We start from the raw sequence: 18,879 nt of genomic DNA, 5'->3' as shown, positions 1-18,879 counted from the left end.
ATTTCAATTACACGATTAAGTCATACGTAGAGAGAAATTTAAAAAAAAATACTGAAAATTAACCTAACGTGTTAATCAATCATTATGATTTTCGTTTTCAACGGCAGTTATTACGTGGCAATTACATTAACATTGAATACATCATAATTTGTATATGACCTTGTCCCCTAAATCTATATATATATACCCAATTCAAAGCAATTTTACATAGAAATCTATCTTGAAAAAAAAAATGGATGTGAGTAATTTAGCATTTTCCATAGCCATAGCTGTTCTATGTCTACCTTGCACAGTGTTCACAGAAGCAAATTTCAAAGTCCCCAGAGAAATAGCCTCAAAGTTCAGTCGTGACCCTCAAATCCTTTCACTGGCATCAACAGATTATGGCCACATAGTTCACGAAACCCCATCACAAGTTTTTGAGCCATCTTCGGTTAGCGATATCTCAAGTTTGATAAAGTTCTCAAACTCTCTTCCCACCCCATTCACCATAGCCACCAGAGGCAAAGCTCACTCCATTCTGGGGCAAGCCCAGGCACGACGAAATGGGGTGGTCTTGAACATGACCAACCTCAAAGGGTCACTGGTTTCGGTTTCAAACTGTAGTGGAAAAAGTTTGAATTGTTATGCTGATGTTGGTGGTGAAGTGTTGTGGATTGATGTGTTGCATGCAACCCTAGAACGTGGACTCACACCTTTATCTTGGACTGATTATCTGTATCTGAGTGTTGGAGGAACTCTCTCAAATGCTGGAATCAGTGGCCAAGCCTTTCGTTTTGGTCCTCAGATCTCTAATGTTCTTCAACTCGATGTTGTCACAGGTATCATCACTTTCTCAAATCTCACCCTGTTTTCGAGTTCAATGCGGTCAAAGTCTTGAAAAGTTAGGTAACTGTTCATCACATTTCAAACTTCTCCTTTAAACATATTCATATTATTTATCACACTCAAATTTGTTCACTTTTTCATTAATATATTTTATGATTAGTCCTTGAATCATGTCACATTCACTTCACGACAAAGAATCATTAAAACTAAAGTTAAATCCTTTTAAATTTCAGTCAATAGAAAGATTAGGTCAGTAAGTTGTCATTTTTTAGGGTTTAAAATGTTTTATTACTCATTTTAATTCTAAGCTGTACAGAATTTATCTTAGTTTTTGTCTTTAAAACTTGTTTATCGTAATCTTCACGTATATGCATATTGATTTTAAACTTTTTAGGGTTAAATATGTTTTTATCCTACAACTTTCAGTGAAAATTGGAATTAGTTCCTTTTCGAAACTTTGACCAAATTTATTTCCCAACTTTAAAATTGTGTAAATTTAGTCATTTTGACCAAATTTTGTTAAGTTTATTTGACGTTTTAATTGCGTTTCATGATAGTTTCGTAGCTAACATTGAAGCAAAAGTGTGTCAAATGGTGTAAACATATCAAATGCTATCATAAAATGCATTTGAAAAGTTAAATAAACTTAACAAAATTTGCTTGAAAAAACTAAATTCATGCAGTTCTAAAGTTGGAAGACTAAATTGGACCAAATTTTAAAAGAAAAACTAATTCTAATTTTCACTAAAAGTTGAAGGATCAAAAACATATTTAACCCAACTTTTTAAGTCTATGTTATATATATATTTGTAAAAAGTAAAAGATATTAAAACTTATATATATATATATATATATATATATATATATATATAACACCAAAAATGAATTATTATATAGAATAGCAAAACAATATATTTGTCTATTATTCATCCAAAATATATTTTCTACTTAAACAATTTTTTTATCCCTCATAAACTTTTGGATTTTGATTATGCTCTTCGATAAATTTTATTTTGTCGTTATAAAAATATTATTTTGTTTTGTTCTCCGATATTTATTGGCATGCATTAAGTGATAATTTTCTATTAAGCGATAGTTCAATAGAGTGTAATATATATATCGATTAAAATATTAATTGATTCATTGAATTGGAATTATATTAAATTAATTATAATAAATTCCATTTTTTCATAATGAATACAAGTACAATTTTTTATCCCATTCAAAAATTGAAATTCATCGATACAAATTTGTCACTTATGTTTGAGTATATAGACTAAAATATAAATTGAGTTTAAACATAATAAAGTTAACAATTTGACAAATTTAAAATATGAAAGAAACACTTAAATGTAACTGTCACATGATTTCACCGTATATGTACCAATATTGTTCATGATTAAAAAAATCAAAGGATGTTTGCAACCATATAATACAAAGATTTCACATGTAACATCTTGTCGACCAATCTCTTGTAGTGAGTCAAAATATCAGTTAATTAGAACGCCTACATGCACATTATATATTTAATATATTCATGCATCTCTAAACAATTCAAAATCTCATTTTTCAAAGTCAACACTTGTTCTCTGATAAATCTAAAAGATATACTCCATATTATTTTCCTTTTTTAATTTAAATTAAAACATACATTACCAGGGTAATTGAGTTTTCATATTTATCTACTGGATAAGAATCTGGTTAAATATCAGATCATTTAGTTGAAAAGTCAAGTAATTGATCTAATATTTATTTTATTTTGTTGAGATTTTTAGAACTTATGAAAATATAAGAGATATGAGATATACGAGAGATATATGTTATAGGGAGGAACATATTTTTGTATTTATTTTATTGATATCCTATATATAGAATAAAATATAACAAATATCAAATATAAATTATTTAGAATATCTCACTCCTAATCTAAAATAATAATTAATTTCTAAAACTAAAATATATTTCTAAAACTGAAATATTTTTTAAAAATTAATTTAAATAAAAAAGATATTAAGTAATATTCTCTGTATATTTCAATCGTAAAATCGGTCTCCATTTTTTAATCAATTTAGAACCAATTCGCAATGAGTTAATAATGTGTTTTTAGAAAGAAAAACGTTTTCCAATAAAAAAACTTATGTAAAGTATGTATCACTTTACTTCAAATACCTATATGTAAACATGTAAAACACTTAGTATGATTGCACTTTATACCTATGTGTTATTAAACATTTTATTTAGTGTTGTCTTTTAAATGTTAGAAACAAAACATTAATAAAATTTGAATTAATTTTTATATGATACATTTTTTATTTAATATGAGACATAAATTCACAGTTAAATTTGTAATATTATTGTACTCTCAATTAGATCTATGACAAATATATTTGTTTTTTTTTCAGGAAAAGGAGAGCTTGTGAGTTGCTCGAGGGACAAGAACTCGGAGTTATTTTACGGTGTTCTTGGAGGATTAGGTCAATTTGGTGTAATAACAAGAGCAAGAATACCTCTAGGACCTGCACCAACTAGGGCAAGTGTCATTTTCTCCCCTTTCTACATTTTTTTTATGTGCAAAATGTAGAATTACTTGAAACATATATATATAAAAAGTAAATCATTTAACTGAACATACATATAAAATTATTTATTTACTTTTAACGAGGTATTTTTATGTGGAACATTTTGCAGGTGAAATGGCTCCATCTGCTTTACAACAACTTCAATGCATTTTCTAGGGACCAAGAACATTTAATCTCCTTCAGTGAAAACAAAAACACTACTGCAGCAGATTATGTAGAAGGCATGCTTCTGTTCAATCAGCCACCCCTGGATCTTTCCTTTTATCCAGATTCTGATCATCAGAGAATAACTTCACTCGTAACTCAAAATGGCATAATCTACATCATAGAACTTGTCAAATACTATGACAGCAACTCTCAAGTGGCAAAGGTAGTGAAACAAATGTTGCAAATTTCTCATGTTTTTCTTAGGAACACTGGAACAAACTCATTATTATGTGTCAACTCTATGTTTTACTAAATTAACTATTATGTTTCTTAAATAGGATGTGGCAGATTTGGTGAAAGGGTTAAACTTCGTACCAACATTTATCTTCGAAAAAGATGCATCGTACGAGGAGTTTCTGAACAGAGTTTATGCAGAAGAGTTATTTCTAAGGTCAAAAGGACTTTGGGAAGTTCCTCATCCCTGGTTGAACATCTGGATTCCAAGATCACGAATTTCAGATTTTAACGAAGGTGTCTTCAACAACATTATTCTTAAGCAAAACATTTCTAGCGGAATTTCTCTGATATACCCACTGAACCGAAACAAGTAAGTTCATAAAACTGATTATATATTATTTAGTATAAATCCAACTAAGATGAATTAATTATAATAATAATAATAATAATCAGGTGGGATGATAAGATGTCACCAGTTACACCAGAGGAAGATGTTTTCTACGCTGTAAGTCTTTTGCGTGCTACAAGTTCGATAGATATGGTGAAGAAATATGAGAGTCAGAACCAACAAATATTAGAGTTTTGTAAGGGTGCTGGTATTAAGATCACGGAATATCTCACTGGGAACAAAACACAGAAACAATGGATGGAACACTTTGGCTCAAAATGGAAACTTTTTGCAGATAGAAAAGCTCAATTTGATCCCAAAAGGATATTGTCACCGGGCCAAGGGATTTTCCAATAAACAATGTACAACTAGGGTTTACTTTACCAGGGAATCTCTCCTATGGAACTTTATGAAATTAGTTTTAATATGTATGAGTTCAACTTACGTATGAAGTTGTATTTTTTTTTTTTTTGTAATAAATAAGTGTACCAAATAATCTATAAGGTATAATTTAATTTAATTTATGTTTAAATTTAATTCAATTAATAAGGTGTTAGATCCGGGGTCTATATAAATGGTGAGGTGAATAAAAACAAAGGTGAGCTTGCTTGTGGGCTTTTACGTTGGGCTAAAATAGAGGAAACTTAAAGCACGTGTTGAGGGAGGGGGAGTGTGCTTTAGTATTTAAGAGGTGCAAATAAAAAACCTCTCTATTTCTTTCCGATAGGCAATAGTTTTATTCTTATTCTTTGCCTTCAAGCACCACTTATGTGATAAAAATCACACTTGTCAAGTATTGATCAAACCATAAAAATAAGATTATTAACTCTAAAAAAAAAAAAACATGAATGACTATCAAATACAACTTTTATTTTAGTGTTGATTTTTAATATAATAATTAGTATCAAAAGTAAAGGTTTTAAAGAAGTATAATAAATAATTTTGTCTAGTAGCGATAAAAGAAAAAATCACGTGATGTCAGACTTTGTATGGAACCTTGCTTCGTGTTATAAAAGATAAGTAAATCACGAAACTTTCATATCGGTGTTAGTTCTTTCAATATCATGATGTTTTTCTACCTATTAATATATCAAAAACTATAATTGTTACTTAGAATACAATTTTTTTATTTAAGAATATAACACAAATTCAAATATCATAATTCATTTAATTGTAATTTGTCTTACTTATTTTTGTCACGAATAATTGATGTCATTGACCACACTTCTTCCTATATTATGATATTTTTCTACCTATTAATAAAAATAATTCCTAGAATATAGACTCTTTCAAACAAAATTACAACTTTAAGACAACACAATATTTCACTGCTTAATTTATTTTGCGATTCTATTATCATATTAGAATGAATTCAATACCTTTTAGTATCAATTAGGTTTCTTAAACCACGCGATTCTAATTTTTTAACAATTATGCAATTTTAGTTTTTTTATTTATTTTAATTGTGTCAATTTGATCATTTAATTATTATAATTATATAATTTTTGGTTTTCAAACAATACGTAAATTATACATTAATATATATTAGGGAGGAATTAAAAATTCATAATTATAATTATAATATCCGAAAAACAAAGTTGGAACCACCAATATTAAAAAGTCATACACTCACTCAATTGACACTATTGAAAGCACAAGGGGTTAAAAGTGCAATTGATTAAACTTTTTTATTTATTTTTTCTTTAAATAGAGAAACTCCCTACACGACATCGTATCAAAGAATCATCAAAGTCCCTCCCTTCACCGCGGCCATCGATCACCATCGTCTTTTTCTCTAGAGCTGCGTTGCGAAAACGCACCGTTTTGTTAGTGTTTTCGTTCTCTAGAAAACTGCAAAAGTGAAGCAGGGTTTGCAAGCTTGTGTATAAACAACAATGGCGGAGAAACCCCAACCGGTTCGGGTGCTGTACTGTGGGGTGTGCAGTTTGCCTCCTGAATACTGCGAATTTGGATCCGATTTCGAGAAATGCAAACCCTGGTTGATCCAAAACGTCCCTGACCTATACCCTAATCTTCTTAAAGGTACTTTTGCTTTCTTTCTTTCTCAAAAGAAATTCAATATTCCCCAATTTACTCGGTTTTATTTATTTATTTATTTCGATCATTCCGATTTAATTCAAATGCGAATTTTATTATTATTTCGCGCAGAGGCAAATGATAAGGAATCTGATAAAGTTGCTGACAAGCTGCAAAGTACCGGTATATCGTCAGGAACTGGTGATGGAGCTGCTTCCTCGGGTATTTTTCTTTTTAATTTTTGTTTAGTGTGCTTGCGATTGAAGAAGGTTGAAATTCCGTAAATTTTAGAATTTGTATTTTAGTGTGTGACCGTTAATTTAGATGAGTTGTTTGGCTTTCAATGACTTGAGTTTTTTGTTATTCTAGCTTAGTCAATGTGATTCTCTAATGGTGTGTTTTGGTTTTGATGTTTCAGCACCGAAGCAAGAAGAGGTGAAGCGTCTTCCGGGTGGGAAGATAAAGAAGAAGGCATGTTTTGGAATTCTTTAAGCCTGTCTAGTGAATGTACTTGTTGTGTGATGCTAATGTCATAGTTTCATGTCGTTTGGTGTGATTGGAAGTGATTTTGCTTTTTTCAGGAGAAGCAAGAGGTGGTTATTGAAAAGGTTGTACGTAACAAGCGAAAGTGTATCACCACTGTGAAGGGCCTGGAGCTTTTCGGTGAGCTTCTTTCTGTTATTCTCTTGGGCATTATTTGGATGTCTTAAGGACATGTAGAATCTAAGATGGAAGGGGATGAACTTGTCATACCTGTCTGGACGTTTCATGGTGAAATAAGGGGAAATTTTTATTCTACAGGATGGAATTAGATAATATGGATTCCTTCTGTTTCATTTCATCTTAAACAATCCAAAAATTTAAAACTGACATCATTTCATTCATCCCTTTCTATTCAGTATCAATCCAAACATAGACTTAAGGTAATACTACATAGGTGTGCTTTGGTGTTTACCTGTTTTTCTTCTATTGCATTCAGGTGTCAAGCTCAGCGATGCTTCCAAGAAACTCGGGAAAAAGTTTGCTACAGGAGCCTCTGTTGTCAAGGTTTGCTGAAATTTTGTATGATGTTCATAAAATGCATGTTGTGACCCTTTTTCCTGGGATTTTTCTTTTGTTTTCTTCCAAAAAGTTGATTACGAATTTACTTAAGAAAACATTTTTTAACTCAAAAAATAAACTAAGCCAAACCATCGTTGTCAATAGTGCCAAATAGCAGTGTTATTGGGGAATTGTGTCATTGAGCGGTAAAGTGGAGTATTGTTGCAATTTGGAGTAGCTGCTGTTGCAGCAGAAATAGTGGACAAAATCATGGAAAATTGCAGATGGAGCGGCTGCTTGGAGCGGGTCACAAAAAAACTTATTTAAACAATGAAACAGCTGTTTAACCTTTTTTGGGGGTTAATTTGGGATTTATCCCCCTTCTATGAATAAGAACTGAAACCGTTGCTTCTTAGTCATTTAACACTCTGTTATCCATAGTTTTTTTTATGTCCCTTAGACCTGTGGCTAACCGTGATCTTTTCGGCCTTACTTCGTTCTGTCCGTGTTCCTTTATTTAATCTCTCTGAAACATTTATGTCATCTCCTTGTCTTGTGCTATCTTCTAATTGGTTACAATAGTGGCTATCTTGCTACCCTCTATTCTGCTATAGTGTTTTAAGGGACATTTCCTCTGTACTGCTATTTGTGATTGACAACTACGATCCCGATACCTAGTATTGTTGGTTCATATATGGATATAATGTCTTATACTTTTTGTGGATTGATTGCTGTTAGGGACCAACTGAGAAAGAACAAATTGATGTTCAAGGGGATATAGCTTATGATATCGTGGAATTCATTACAGATACATGGCCTGATGTAAGTAATTTTGATCGTTGTTTGTTTGGCATTGTAATTGTGTAATCTAATTTAAACGTATGTATTGCCGACAGTGGTGAAAAGAAACAATTAAAAAGGAAAATTTGAGTTATCAAGTTTCAGAAACATAATTTCCATTATAATCTTCTTCTCTTGTGAGAGACCGATGCATATTTTAATTTGGTTATTAAACTGAGCAAGGAAATTTGTTGTTCAAATCGGCAATCTATCTTTGACACCATCTTATTTGGGACATTTCCTTCATCTATGATACTACAGCTGAATGTAGCCAACATATTTCATGCATGATATGGTTAATATTTTGTTTTCAGTACTGATGGATGAATTTGGTGATGAAAATGGAGTCTGTAAAGATGCATCTGTTTTTATGTGAATGTCGTCGGCTAAGATAGGCTTGCTTCTTATTGAATGAGATGTTGTTAGTGAGACTATGGGTTGAAAGCTGAACCCATTTGTTTGGTAAAAAACATTTACGTTTCATGGAAGGCAAAAATGCCTAAAACGCCTAAAACGGCCCTTACAATGAAAGGAAAAACATACATGCTTTTACTTTTGTGTACATTATGCAACGGAATTCCAAACATACACTATATCTATTTTTGTTGACATCTATCACTGACCCCCATTTGTTTGACAATTTTAAACGATGAGTCTAAATAAACAAAAATTTCAGTAATCTGTAGTTAGCTCAATGAATCCTTTGAAAAGTGTTTCATATGTTTTCTTTGCTATGAATAATTTCAAGATAGTAGGAGACGGGGAGTTAAATGGTTTGAAGAAATCTCGTATGATCGAAAATCTGCCTTCCTTTTGCAGGTTCCAGAAACAGCAATTTTCTTTATAGAGGATGGGAGAAAGGTTCCAGCTGCGTGATTTTGATATCCTGGCATTAAAACTTCGTACTGGTTGCTAGACTCTTCTATATTACTGTAATCCCCCAATGTTCCCTTTTTCCCTTACCATATCCCCCAAAAAAAGAACATAGTTTGGTCTCGATGGACATCAGCATGTGTACTTTTAGTTTAATGTTAATTAATTAGTGATGTGTGTAAAGAGGCAAGAGGAAGGAAAGGTTCCTTTTCATCAATTTTGTATTTTCATTAAGGTTTTAAGCCATATATTTAAGTTGTGGGGATAAGGCTCTGCTTGCATTAATTGCCAGTTGCAGAATCCTTTTACATAAGTTTATAATAATGCAGGCTATACATTCTGAACATAAAACGGGAATTTAGATAAATTAATCTGTTTCATTTATCATCGGTCTTTCGTGCTGTTCGGAGGATGGGGATAAGGGTGCGTGTGTCCCATTTAAAGTTGAACGCGTCCCTTCTTAGTGAAAGTTTGATTTGTTTGTACAAAAATTAAAGTAAAAGCTGATGTGAGTTTATTTATTTTATTCTTTCTTAAACGTCATTATGAATTCGTTTCTTTAAACACGGTGGTATTACATTATATTTTTCTTTTATGTTTGACAATGATGAAAGCTTTTCTTTTGAGTTTGACAGTGATTTTTAGAATTTAATAGCCATAACTTTTTACATTTGAAGTCTGATTCTTTTAATGAGTTTTCAAGAAGTTATGAATCCCTGCATTTTGCATTTACTCATCTGTGTTCAATGTCTTGTCCTACGCCAGAACGAGTTGTTAGTATATTTAGTTTAATATTAACAAAATTTGCCAACAGAAGGCTATATTGAGTTTTTCTAAATGCGCTTATTTACAATGCTTGAGGTTCGTAACAAAATTCATAAATGGGGAAATGACGTAATACTGTTTATATGAATAGAATTGTTAGTAAAATAAATGGTGCTAAAAGTCTTCTAATACTATATATTCGGTTGAGGTATTAGAGTTAAATGTGAAAGAGCAAATACTATTTAGGCTATGTAATTAAAATGAAATGTTCGATTTTATCGAGGCTGTGGAATTTTAAAGCCCTCCCTCCTTAAACATGTGATAGTGCATATGCAGTATTTAATAATCTGAACGGCAGTACTTAGAGTGTAAAACACTTTTTGACCAACATTCAGCCGATAAACTTGACAATGTGGTAAAGTAAGTCTAAGTGACTATGAAGCCCCGCCAAAGGTTGAAGAAGACTCCTAAGAGACCTATGTCAAACATATATATAGGGAATTCTAATTATGTTACTTTTCTATAATTTTGTTTCCTTTAGTTTTTTCCTTTTAAAGTTTCAATTAGATCGTCTTGGTGAAGAGTATTTAGTCAACAATTTATTTTTTCTTTCCTTAATTCTTATCATTATTATAATTTTCTGGTCGTTTTGGAACCTCGAAGTCATCTGATTAGTACAAGCGATGAGACTAACACCAGATAAATTAATAACCTAGTACACAGCACCCTCTCCAACACTCACCAAGAAACTAACAACAATATCGCTAAAAGAAAAAACCTCAGACTTCATCTTTAAAAATTGTTTCCATTCAAAAGATTATCGCTAGCTGCTTGCTATACACATAGATTAAATTTTTCTTTTCGAATAACAAAACAAAAACAGCAACGGTTTACAAATACAGATTACAAACAACACACCAGGTAGCCAAATTCTCGTGTTCAAACAAGAAACATTCGGAAAAAAGTGATCTTCTCCTTGGAATAATATTGAATCCAAAGAGTTTCTTCTTCTCTTTTCACTTGTTGTTATGAGTTTCGTGTGAGTATATCCCTGCAACGTAGAATAGAGTCAAGCCTCTGCAACCTGAGTTGCTGTCTAAACCTGTTGATGAAATCATCAGCCTTGGCGTCCACCCCTTCCTCTTCTTCCCTTTCCTCCACCGACTCCCCACCGTCCCTCACCTCAGCTTCGGATTCCGATCTGTCAAAGGTCAAGGACTTGAGCCGCTGGAGAAACGAAGGACCACGGCTCAATTGCTGCTGAACCGAGTCACAACTTTCCTTCTCCACTTTACCTAAATCCAGACTAAAACACCTAACACGCTCCAATAAAGATGGAGTTCGTACGAGATTATTCATTCCAGAGTCAGAATTTTGGACCGGGTCGGATCTTTCACTTTCTGTTCTACGAAAACTGAAAGACCTAATCCGGTCTAGCAACGACGAAGACGGAACCCGGTCCAACTGGGGTGAGTTATTATTATTACTTTTAATAACTTCATCCTCTTCTCCGGTCTCAGTCGTATCGAGGGATTTAATTTGAACCGGGCGGGACGAGTGTAGAGTCTGGACAGGCTCCACAACAACGTTGTGATTGTGAGGCGTTAACGTTGGTGTCGTTTCATGATGTTTGTGATAACGGAAGTTGAAGGATGTGAATCTGTTTAACAAAGAGGGAGAACGGATGAGTTGGTGTTGGCGTTGGCGTTTTGCTGTGTTGGTGAAACGAGAGGTGATGGCTATGGTTCCGATGACAAGGTTGATGAAGATGAAGAGATAGGAGGGTGTGAACCAACTTGCCATGACACCATAAACTGAAGAATCTCTTGCTGTTGTTTCACTCATTGTTGGCTCAGATTCTCTTCTGTTTTTAGGTTGATGAGTGTGTTGTTTGGGACTGTGGGAATGAAACGAAGGGTGTGTGGTGTGTTATATAATAGGAAGGGTTAACGTTTGCTTTCATGCATTCGTCAGTTTCTGTTTGGTCTCTTTGTTCAAACGTCAGGTTCTTCATTAGTGCGTGTTGTTGATGTTATTGTCGTTGTTATTTTATTCTTTTCAATTTCAACGCTCTTAACAACCATCACAGTTTTATGTTTACTAGAATGAAAGCATATCCTGTGACCTGTTATTATGCTAATTCAAACTCATTCATTCTTAACAAATGGATAAACATGGTTTCAGAAAAAAAAAAAACAAAACATGGAGCTGTGTGCAGAGGTAGTAGGAGAGAAAAAGTATTAATTAATTAAGTGTATTATTACACACGTGTCTGCATATCATTGTATTTTATATTGGTAGGAAGAGTTATTTTTATATTGCTCTTCAACAAATATTTATAGAAAAATATCTCTTAATCTCTTATCTTTTACATTTATATTTTCATCGTTTTTCAGTATTTTTAAATGAAATTATTATTGGTTAAAACTAACCTAGCTAGTATCATACTATAATTTATTTATCATAAATTTAAAATATAGTTTATCTGTTTAAAACATTTATTTGTTAAGAATTTTAGTCACTGATAAGAAGATCTTACAAAATTACTAGCCATATACAGATTAATGTTATTCTATATTGCAAATCTAAATATTAGTGCAAAACATATTTAACTATTATTTCATTTTGTTAGAAAATATTGGTAGAAAATTTAAATCGAACTACTCTTTCATATTTTGTATTTTGTTTAGTTCAAAGTATATGACGCAAAAGTCGGTGCAGTGCATGATATCATACTCATCAGGATTTGTCTTCTTTATTCTTGACCATATTTCAACCACTCTCTTTTCAGTCTTATGCTTCAAACTGCATTAGTTTATTTATTTTTTAATCAATCAAACATCTGAAATCTGAAATCATATATATAACCCTAAGATATATATATATATATATATATATATATATATATATATATATATATATATATATATATATTATAGGTATATATGTATATGTGTGTATTTTCTAATAATTATATCTTATGACTTCGTAGTTATCCATTAGTATGTTTTGAGGTATGCTGAGTTTGAATATTTTAAATTAACATTGTCATTTTTATTCCTTTCGCAGACAATTCTGACTCATCCATCTTTTGAATAATACTGTTAATTGCTATAATGAGTAATTTGGAATTTGCGTAATGATATGACATTAAAAAATGAATTCAATTACTATGTAGGGATGAGAAATTAACTCATACAAGTTTCTATTTTATAAATCTATATGGCGATGAAATTAATACTTAATAATAAATAATTAAAGTACCTTTTAAGTTTTAAAGTACATAAAAGTTTATAAAAATTGGATTATAAAATATGATTAAAGCAACACTAGCACAAAATCTAAAAAAAATAATAATAATATGATATAGTAACACCCATTCCAAATAAAATAAATCTTGTAAGAGAAGAATACCCTTTGTGTTCTTTTAACTGTGTTTTTAGTTAAAAAAAGATGTTATTATTATAACGTATTAAAACAATATTTGCTTCCCTTTTAAAATAATTATTTCACCATTTTTGTTTTCTGTCTATGTACAAAGCCAAAAAAGTTCAATCTGTGAATTAGCGTTTATATTATACAAACGTGATTTTAAGAAGAATTACTTTTGGAGAACATCTTGAGCACATGGATCCATAGTCGTGGCGGCTATAAAATTTTCTTCTAATTTGTGGAAATTAAGATGTTGAAAACTCTTTCCAAAAGAATTTTACAGAATAATCAACATATGTAGCCAGCCACGTCATGCTTCTTTAAATTATTAATTAGCATGAAATACATGTACAACATGTTATGAATATAAATTCTACCAAGACATCATTTATACTCAAATAAAGTAAATCTAATCAATAATCACGCTAAAAAATTTTAAACAATCACCAATTTTTGTAATTAAACATTGTTACTCACTATAATGGTTAATTTAGTACTAATTTACAACATAAAAAATTATTGTTACTAAAATAATCACTATTATAAATAAAACTTATAATTAGTTATTAAATTGGTTGTTAATTAATTAAAAACTAGTTTATTTGGTTGTCAAAATTTTGATAACTAATGTTTAATGATCAATTTATAAACTATTTTTTTTAATAGTTAAATTTTAAAGACTAATTATAATTTTTTATTTATAATAATAACCATTTTAATAACTAAAAATTTTTTATTTTATAAATTGGTATATAAATTAGTCATAATAATCATTAAATAACTTTTTTTTGTTGTCATGGTTGTTAGTAGAGTATTTTCGTGTATGGACACTTTGATTTTGATTCTATAAAGAGATGTATATTAAATACCGGAGACATTATACACTGATGCTTTTTTTCAGTTTATCAGGTAAATTGTTAATTTTAGATAACATTTAAATATTTTGAGTTTTAAAAAAAAGAAAATTCAGCATAGTACCTATAACAATTATAAATATTATTCTATATACAATAGATATTATAAATAATATGATCTTATTTTATTAGAGTAATTATTTAAGTAAAAATTTTAAATGTGTAAGAATTAAACGTTTCAAGTTGAATATAAATTAATGAGATGAATAATATATAAGAACAAAAATTACAAAACTTTTATTATTTTTAAGATTTTAAATTAAATGTAACGCCATATTTATTTTTTATATATAAATATAAAAATTGATTTATGAGTCAGGACTCATCAGAATCCAAATTTTCGAATACTTGTCTCAAATTTAATCTCGATATTAAATTAAATGTAACGCCATATTTATTTTTTTATATATAAATATAAAAAATGATTTATGAATTATGAGTCATCAGAATCCAAATTTTCGAATTACTTGTCTCAAATTTAATCTCGATATAAAATTAATTTGGAGTAGTGAACTAGAAAAAGGAAAAAAAAAAAAACTTGTATACAATTAAGCTTTGTTTGGAAGAATCCATAATCAAATGCAATAAAAAATTTAGTATAGTGAAATGGAGTGGCTACTGAACCTTAATACACACCTAACAAGTTTTAAATTGTAAAGAAATAAATAAATTACTATAATTACAATGAGAATTTTAAAAAATATAGGGGTGCAGAAAGAAAATCTGAGGATGCAGAAAGAAATTATCCCCAGATACTGCTAAACTGAAGTAGCCGCATGCAAGGCTAAAGCCCAGATCACTCACCTTCCACATTTGTTTGGGCCTAAAGCAATTCTCATAAACTGAAGTAGCCATATGCATGGCTAAAGCCCAAATCACTCACCTTCCACATTTGTTTCGGCCGAAAACAATTCTCATATTCATTACTTTCATAAGCAATTTAGCGATTGACATTTTACGATAACGTAGAAAAGAAAAACATTGATATGTTGACACTCATTTACACTCAAATAAATAAATATTTTTTACAATATAATATTTTATGAACAGTGATATTAAAGAAATATTTTCCTATAAAACAATCTTACTGTATAGGGAACACACTCACCTTTCATAATATTATTGTTTTTACTTTGTGAAACCATTATTTAAAACAAGGTCATTGGTGTCCTTATTTAAAAATATGTATTATACACAGGGGCAATCTCAGTGTATTAAAAGGGGCCGGCCCCAAATTTTGTTTAAGATATATATATATATATATATATATATATATATATATATATATATATATATATATATATATATATATATATATATATATATATTGAGTTTAAGTTTGCTTCTAGTATCTGAATTTTCAGAAACTGAAATTTGTCAACATCGAAACTTTAAAATATATTTGTTCATAAATCTTTAAATTGTGTTAAAATGTATTTTATATTATCATTTAAATTGTTCATATTATTTAACATGTTTATGTTGAAATATCAGTTCAAAAACATATTTGATCTATATAAAAAAATATATAATTAGATTAAAAATATACTTAACTTTTGTCTTTATCTTCACATCCTAAATTTATTTGAAGATCCACCATTGGCTTTATACTTTTCAATTGTTTTCTATTTATCTTCTTTTATCACGTCATATATATCTACAAATCTATATTATTTTTCTTCTTTCTCTCTCTGTGTAAATCATTATTTGGGATGTTCATAAATACTTTCCTGTAAAAATATGTTATTTTACTTTGCACTCAAATATAAAGAGAAAATAATGGAAAGTGAGAAGGAAATTGACATTTTCCAAAATTATTTCTCTCCGTAATTAACTAACGTAGGTAATGTAATCATACATTATTCAATTTTTATTTTTATTTATTTTACGCAGAAAATGTAATTTATATCATATATTTTTTAAAATAATATTTTTGTTCTTTTTTTATCCTCACACAAACCATCTTACTTTTCCACATGTTTCAATTTTTTTCAGCATTATTTTTTTTTTCATTTTTCTTCTTCTTTTCAACCCAACATAAGATAAGTGTAGAGTAGAGAAAAGAAAATCCTCATAGCAACTTATAAGTTAAATAAAAGAACTAAAAGATTTGAAAATCTAATTAGATCGAACATGCATTTCATAGAAAGTGAGAATTAAACTTATGTCCCAATGGTCTAAGAGTAATATTATGATTATTTTACCAACTTATTTTTTTTTGGTTACATATTAACATATAAAAACGTTACTTAACTATATATGTAACATAAAATTATATATTTAATGATATATTAGGTCACAGTTCCATTAGTGATCTATTGGTTGAACCAACAATCCAATATTTTAACCGAATTATGACAGTTGCGTTATAATAACATTGATGAGTAATATAAAGAAAACCTTTTAAGTTTTCTTTGTTTATTTTATTAATTATGTGTAAGTACAACCATTTGAGTTGGATATAGATGATTCATTTCCTCTATATTCACACAATTTTTAATATTATTCTAATACCTTCAAAAATTAGAATATGAAAAAGTCTATAAATATATAGAAAATAACTCATTATTATAAATTAAGAGAAAGAATGAGTATCTTCTTATCACCGGGCGCAATAAACTGAATATTGAGCCAAACTTCAACAAACGAATAGAGAAAAATTAATAACTCGTTTTCTTTAATATATTATTTATAACATTTTTTTATCATGGATTAAAATATATTGAAAATCATAACCCAGATTCTTAAATAAGAAATACAACCCAACAAATATACAAGATTTAATATATTTTAAATAATAATAAAAAGTACATCAGAAAAATAAGTTTTATGTATTTGATTTGATTATTCATATTCAAGATATTCATTGGTTGAATTTAAAACATAATTCTATTGAAATATATATATATATATATATATATATATATATATATATATATATATAATTCATAAACACGCAACAACAACAAAATACACACGTGTAGAATTAAAAAAAAATTATGCACATGTAAATGTAAGTAAAATTTTTAAAAGTATTGAATTGCTGGGGGTCAATATATATATATATATATATAGCTTAATATATTTTATGTAGGTTTCTTCGGAATTCAGCTTTGTAGGAAGGAACCACCTCAACAACCGTGGAATGTTCTTCAAAAGTGCTTCTTTCAGCCTTAGCAAAAGTGAAGATCCTAAAGCTATGCATGTGATATAAGAATTGTGTGTTAAAAAGTTCTTGCACATGCTTTCAAAGCATTGGATGAAACTCTTTTATGTTTTTATGTTTGGTCCCTTCTTCCTTTGCTAACTTCCATGGTTGTTACCTTGTATCAAAAGATTAGGTTTTAACTCCCTCAGGCAAAGAAGTATATATATATATATATATATATATATATATATATATATATATATATATATATATATATATATATATATATATATATATATATATATATATATATATATATATATATATATATATATATATGATAAAACCCTAATACTACTAGAAATTTTTATATCATATGTGATTTTTCTTACAAATTTGTTAAAAAATTTGTAAGAAAATATTTTTTTCTACCATTTTTACTAAGAATCTTAATTGGTAGGTAATTCCTTCGTGAATAATTATTTTCTACAACATTATAAAATGTACAAGTATTTCCTACAAAAATTGTTGTGAAAAGTGTTTTATACAAAATATTTTGCATAAAAATTGATAGCAATTTTTTGCAATTTTTTTTTTCACAACAAAATTTGTAAGCATTTTTTATAAAAAAAATTTAAAAAAAAAATTGACAAAAAATATAAGTGTTTTTAGTAGTGTAATAATGGATGAAAAATAGAGCGGACCAAAAGGTAGTAACATGGTGGAGTGAGTAACAAGAAATTAGAGAAAGGGATGCAAGGGAACCTTTTCAAACATGCATATAATGTCACATTCTACTTAGAACTTTAAAAAGAAAAAATGTATATATATATTTTTTTTGTGGGGTTAGGGTTTGGGACTTGAAAAATAAGAAAGAAAAAAAAAGTATGTATGTATGTTAAAAGACAAAGTGGACCATGTTGTATGTGTACGTGGTTATATTCTTTGTTGCGTGTCCTTTTCCACATACCACGTGACATTTCTTTTTTTGCTTTGCTTAGTGAGATTAATGACGTGGAATTTGAGGATTGTCTTTGTTTGAATTTGTTTATACACACTTCATGTATTTATTTGTTCCACTTTGTGAAATAGCCACCACATACGTTGTTTTTATTAATAATGGGACAATTCGTGTTTGCCAAGAATGTATATAGTATTTAGATACGTGAAGGTCGTTGGTGGTTGCCAAGAATGTTTGGTGGGTTTCACAATCTTGGGTGGGAGTGTGAATTTCATTTCTTCAAGATATAAGTCAAAATTGAAAGGTATTTGAAATTGCAACTGTAATTATACTTGATGAAATATCAATCTTGTAAGACACGTTTGGTTTATTTTTAGAATCATTTTGTTGAATTACTCTCACTTTGTCTAAATGAACTAAGCTTATATATCTTTTGGCAAGATTTTGATTCAAATTTCATATATTTATATATAATTAAAAATGAAATATCACCTAATTTAATATTTATATAATTTTAAAATAAAATATTGGAGATTTTATATCGACTAGAAATAAAATAAGTTTATAATATATAAGTGGATACAAATCTCATCTCACAAATCAATTTGTGGGATTGAGTTAAATTTAAAGTTTATTTCTTAACATAAGTCGATGCAAATCTCATCTCAGAAATCAATTCTGTAAGATTA

The 18,879-nt window shown here is 29.2% G+C and overlaps 3 protein-coding genes across 3 annotated transcripts; 2 read left to right on the top strand and 1 right to left on the bottom strand.

Moving 5' to 3' along the window:
• The first annotated feature begins 227 nt into the window (after positions 1–227).
• On the top strand, positions 228–4,659 carry LOC114164552 (cytokinin dehydrogenase 2-like). The gene is made up of 5 exons (XM_028049269.1): positions 228–821; positions 3,231–3,358; positions 3,517–3,777; positions 3,893–4,161; positions 4,245–4,659. The coding sequence occupies exons 1-5, from the start codon at positions 233–235 to the stop codon at positions 4,534–4,536; spliced, it is 1,539 nt and encodes a 512-aa protein (XP_027905070.1). The 5' UTR covers positions 228–232; the 3' UTR covers positions 4,537–4,659.
• A 1,244-nt stretch (positions 4,660–5,903) lies between these two features.
• On the top strand, positions 5,904–9,283 carry LOC114196106 (translation machinery-associated protein 22). The gene is made up of 7 exons (XM_028086633.1): positions 5,904–6,222; positions 6,349–6,438; positions 6,635–6,687; positions 6,798–6,879; positions 7,196–7,263; positions 7,996–8,079; positions 8,917–9,283. Exons 1-7 carry the CDS (start codon positions 6,075–6,077, stop codon positions 8,971–8,973), a joined length of 582 nt encoding a protein of 193 aa, XP_027942434.1. The 5' UTR covers positions 5,904–6,074; the 3' UTR covers positions 8,974–9,283.
• Positions 9,284–10,406: 1,123 nt separating this feature from the next.
• On the bottom strand, positions 10,407–11,680 carry LOC114162399 (pathogen-associated molecular patterns-induced protein A70-like). Its single transcript, XM_028046268.1, has one exon. The coding sequence runs from the start codon at positions 11,578–11,580 to the stop codon at positions 10,762–10,764; it is 819 nt and encodes a 272-aa protein (XP_027902069.1). The 5' UTR covers positions 11,581–11,680; the 3' UTR covers positions 10,407–10,761.
• Between the last annotated feature and the right edge of the window lie 7,199 nt (positions 11,681–18,879).

The sequence above is a fragment of the Vigna unguiculata genome, chromosome 9 (assembly GCF_004118075.2).
Source record: "Vigna unguiculata cultivar IT97K-499-35 chromosome 9, ASM411807v1, whole genome shotgun sequence".
NCBI classification, from domain to species: Eukaryota; Viridiplantae; Streptophyta; class Magnoliopsida; order Fabales; family Fabaceae; genus Vigna; species Vigna unguiculata.
Note: the sequence above shows the minus strand (reverse complement) of the source record. Positions and strands in the feature narration are given on the sequence as shown.

Coding starts and splice junctions, on each gene's coding strand:
- LOC114162399 (XM_028046268.1), bottom strand. CDS start 11,580: ATGAGTGAAACAACAGCAAGAGATTCTTCAGTTTATGGTGTCATGGCA.
- LOC114196106 (XM_028086633.1), top strand. CDS start 6,075: ATGGCGGAGAAACCCCAACCGGTTCGGGTGCTGTACTGTGGGGTGTGC. Junction 6,688..6,797: donor GTGGGAAGATAAAGAAGAAG/GCATGTTTTGGA, acceptor TGCTTTTTTCAG/GAGAAGCAAGAGGTGGTTAT. Junction 8,080..8,916: donor TTACAGATACATGGCCTGAT/GTAAGTAATTTT, acceptor TTCCTTTTGCAG/GTTCCAGAAACAGCAATTTT.
- LOC114164552 (XM_028049269.1), top strand. CDS start 233: ATGGATGTGAGTAATTTAGCATTTTCCATAGCCATAGCTGTTCTATGT. Junction 822..3,230: donor TCAACTCGATGTTGTCACAG/GTATCATCACTT, acceptor TTTTTTTTTCAG/GAAAAGGAGAGCTTGTGAGT. Junction 3,778..3,892: donor GCAACTCTCAAGTGGCAAAG/GTAGTGAAACAA, acceptor TTTCTTAAATAG/GATGTGGCAGATTTGGTGAA.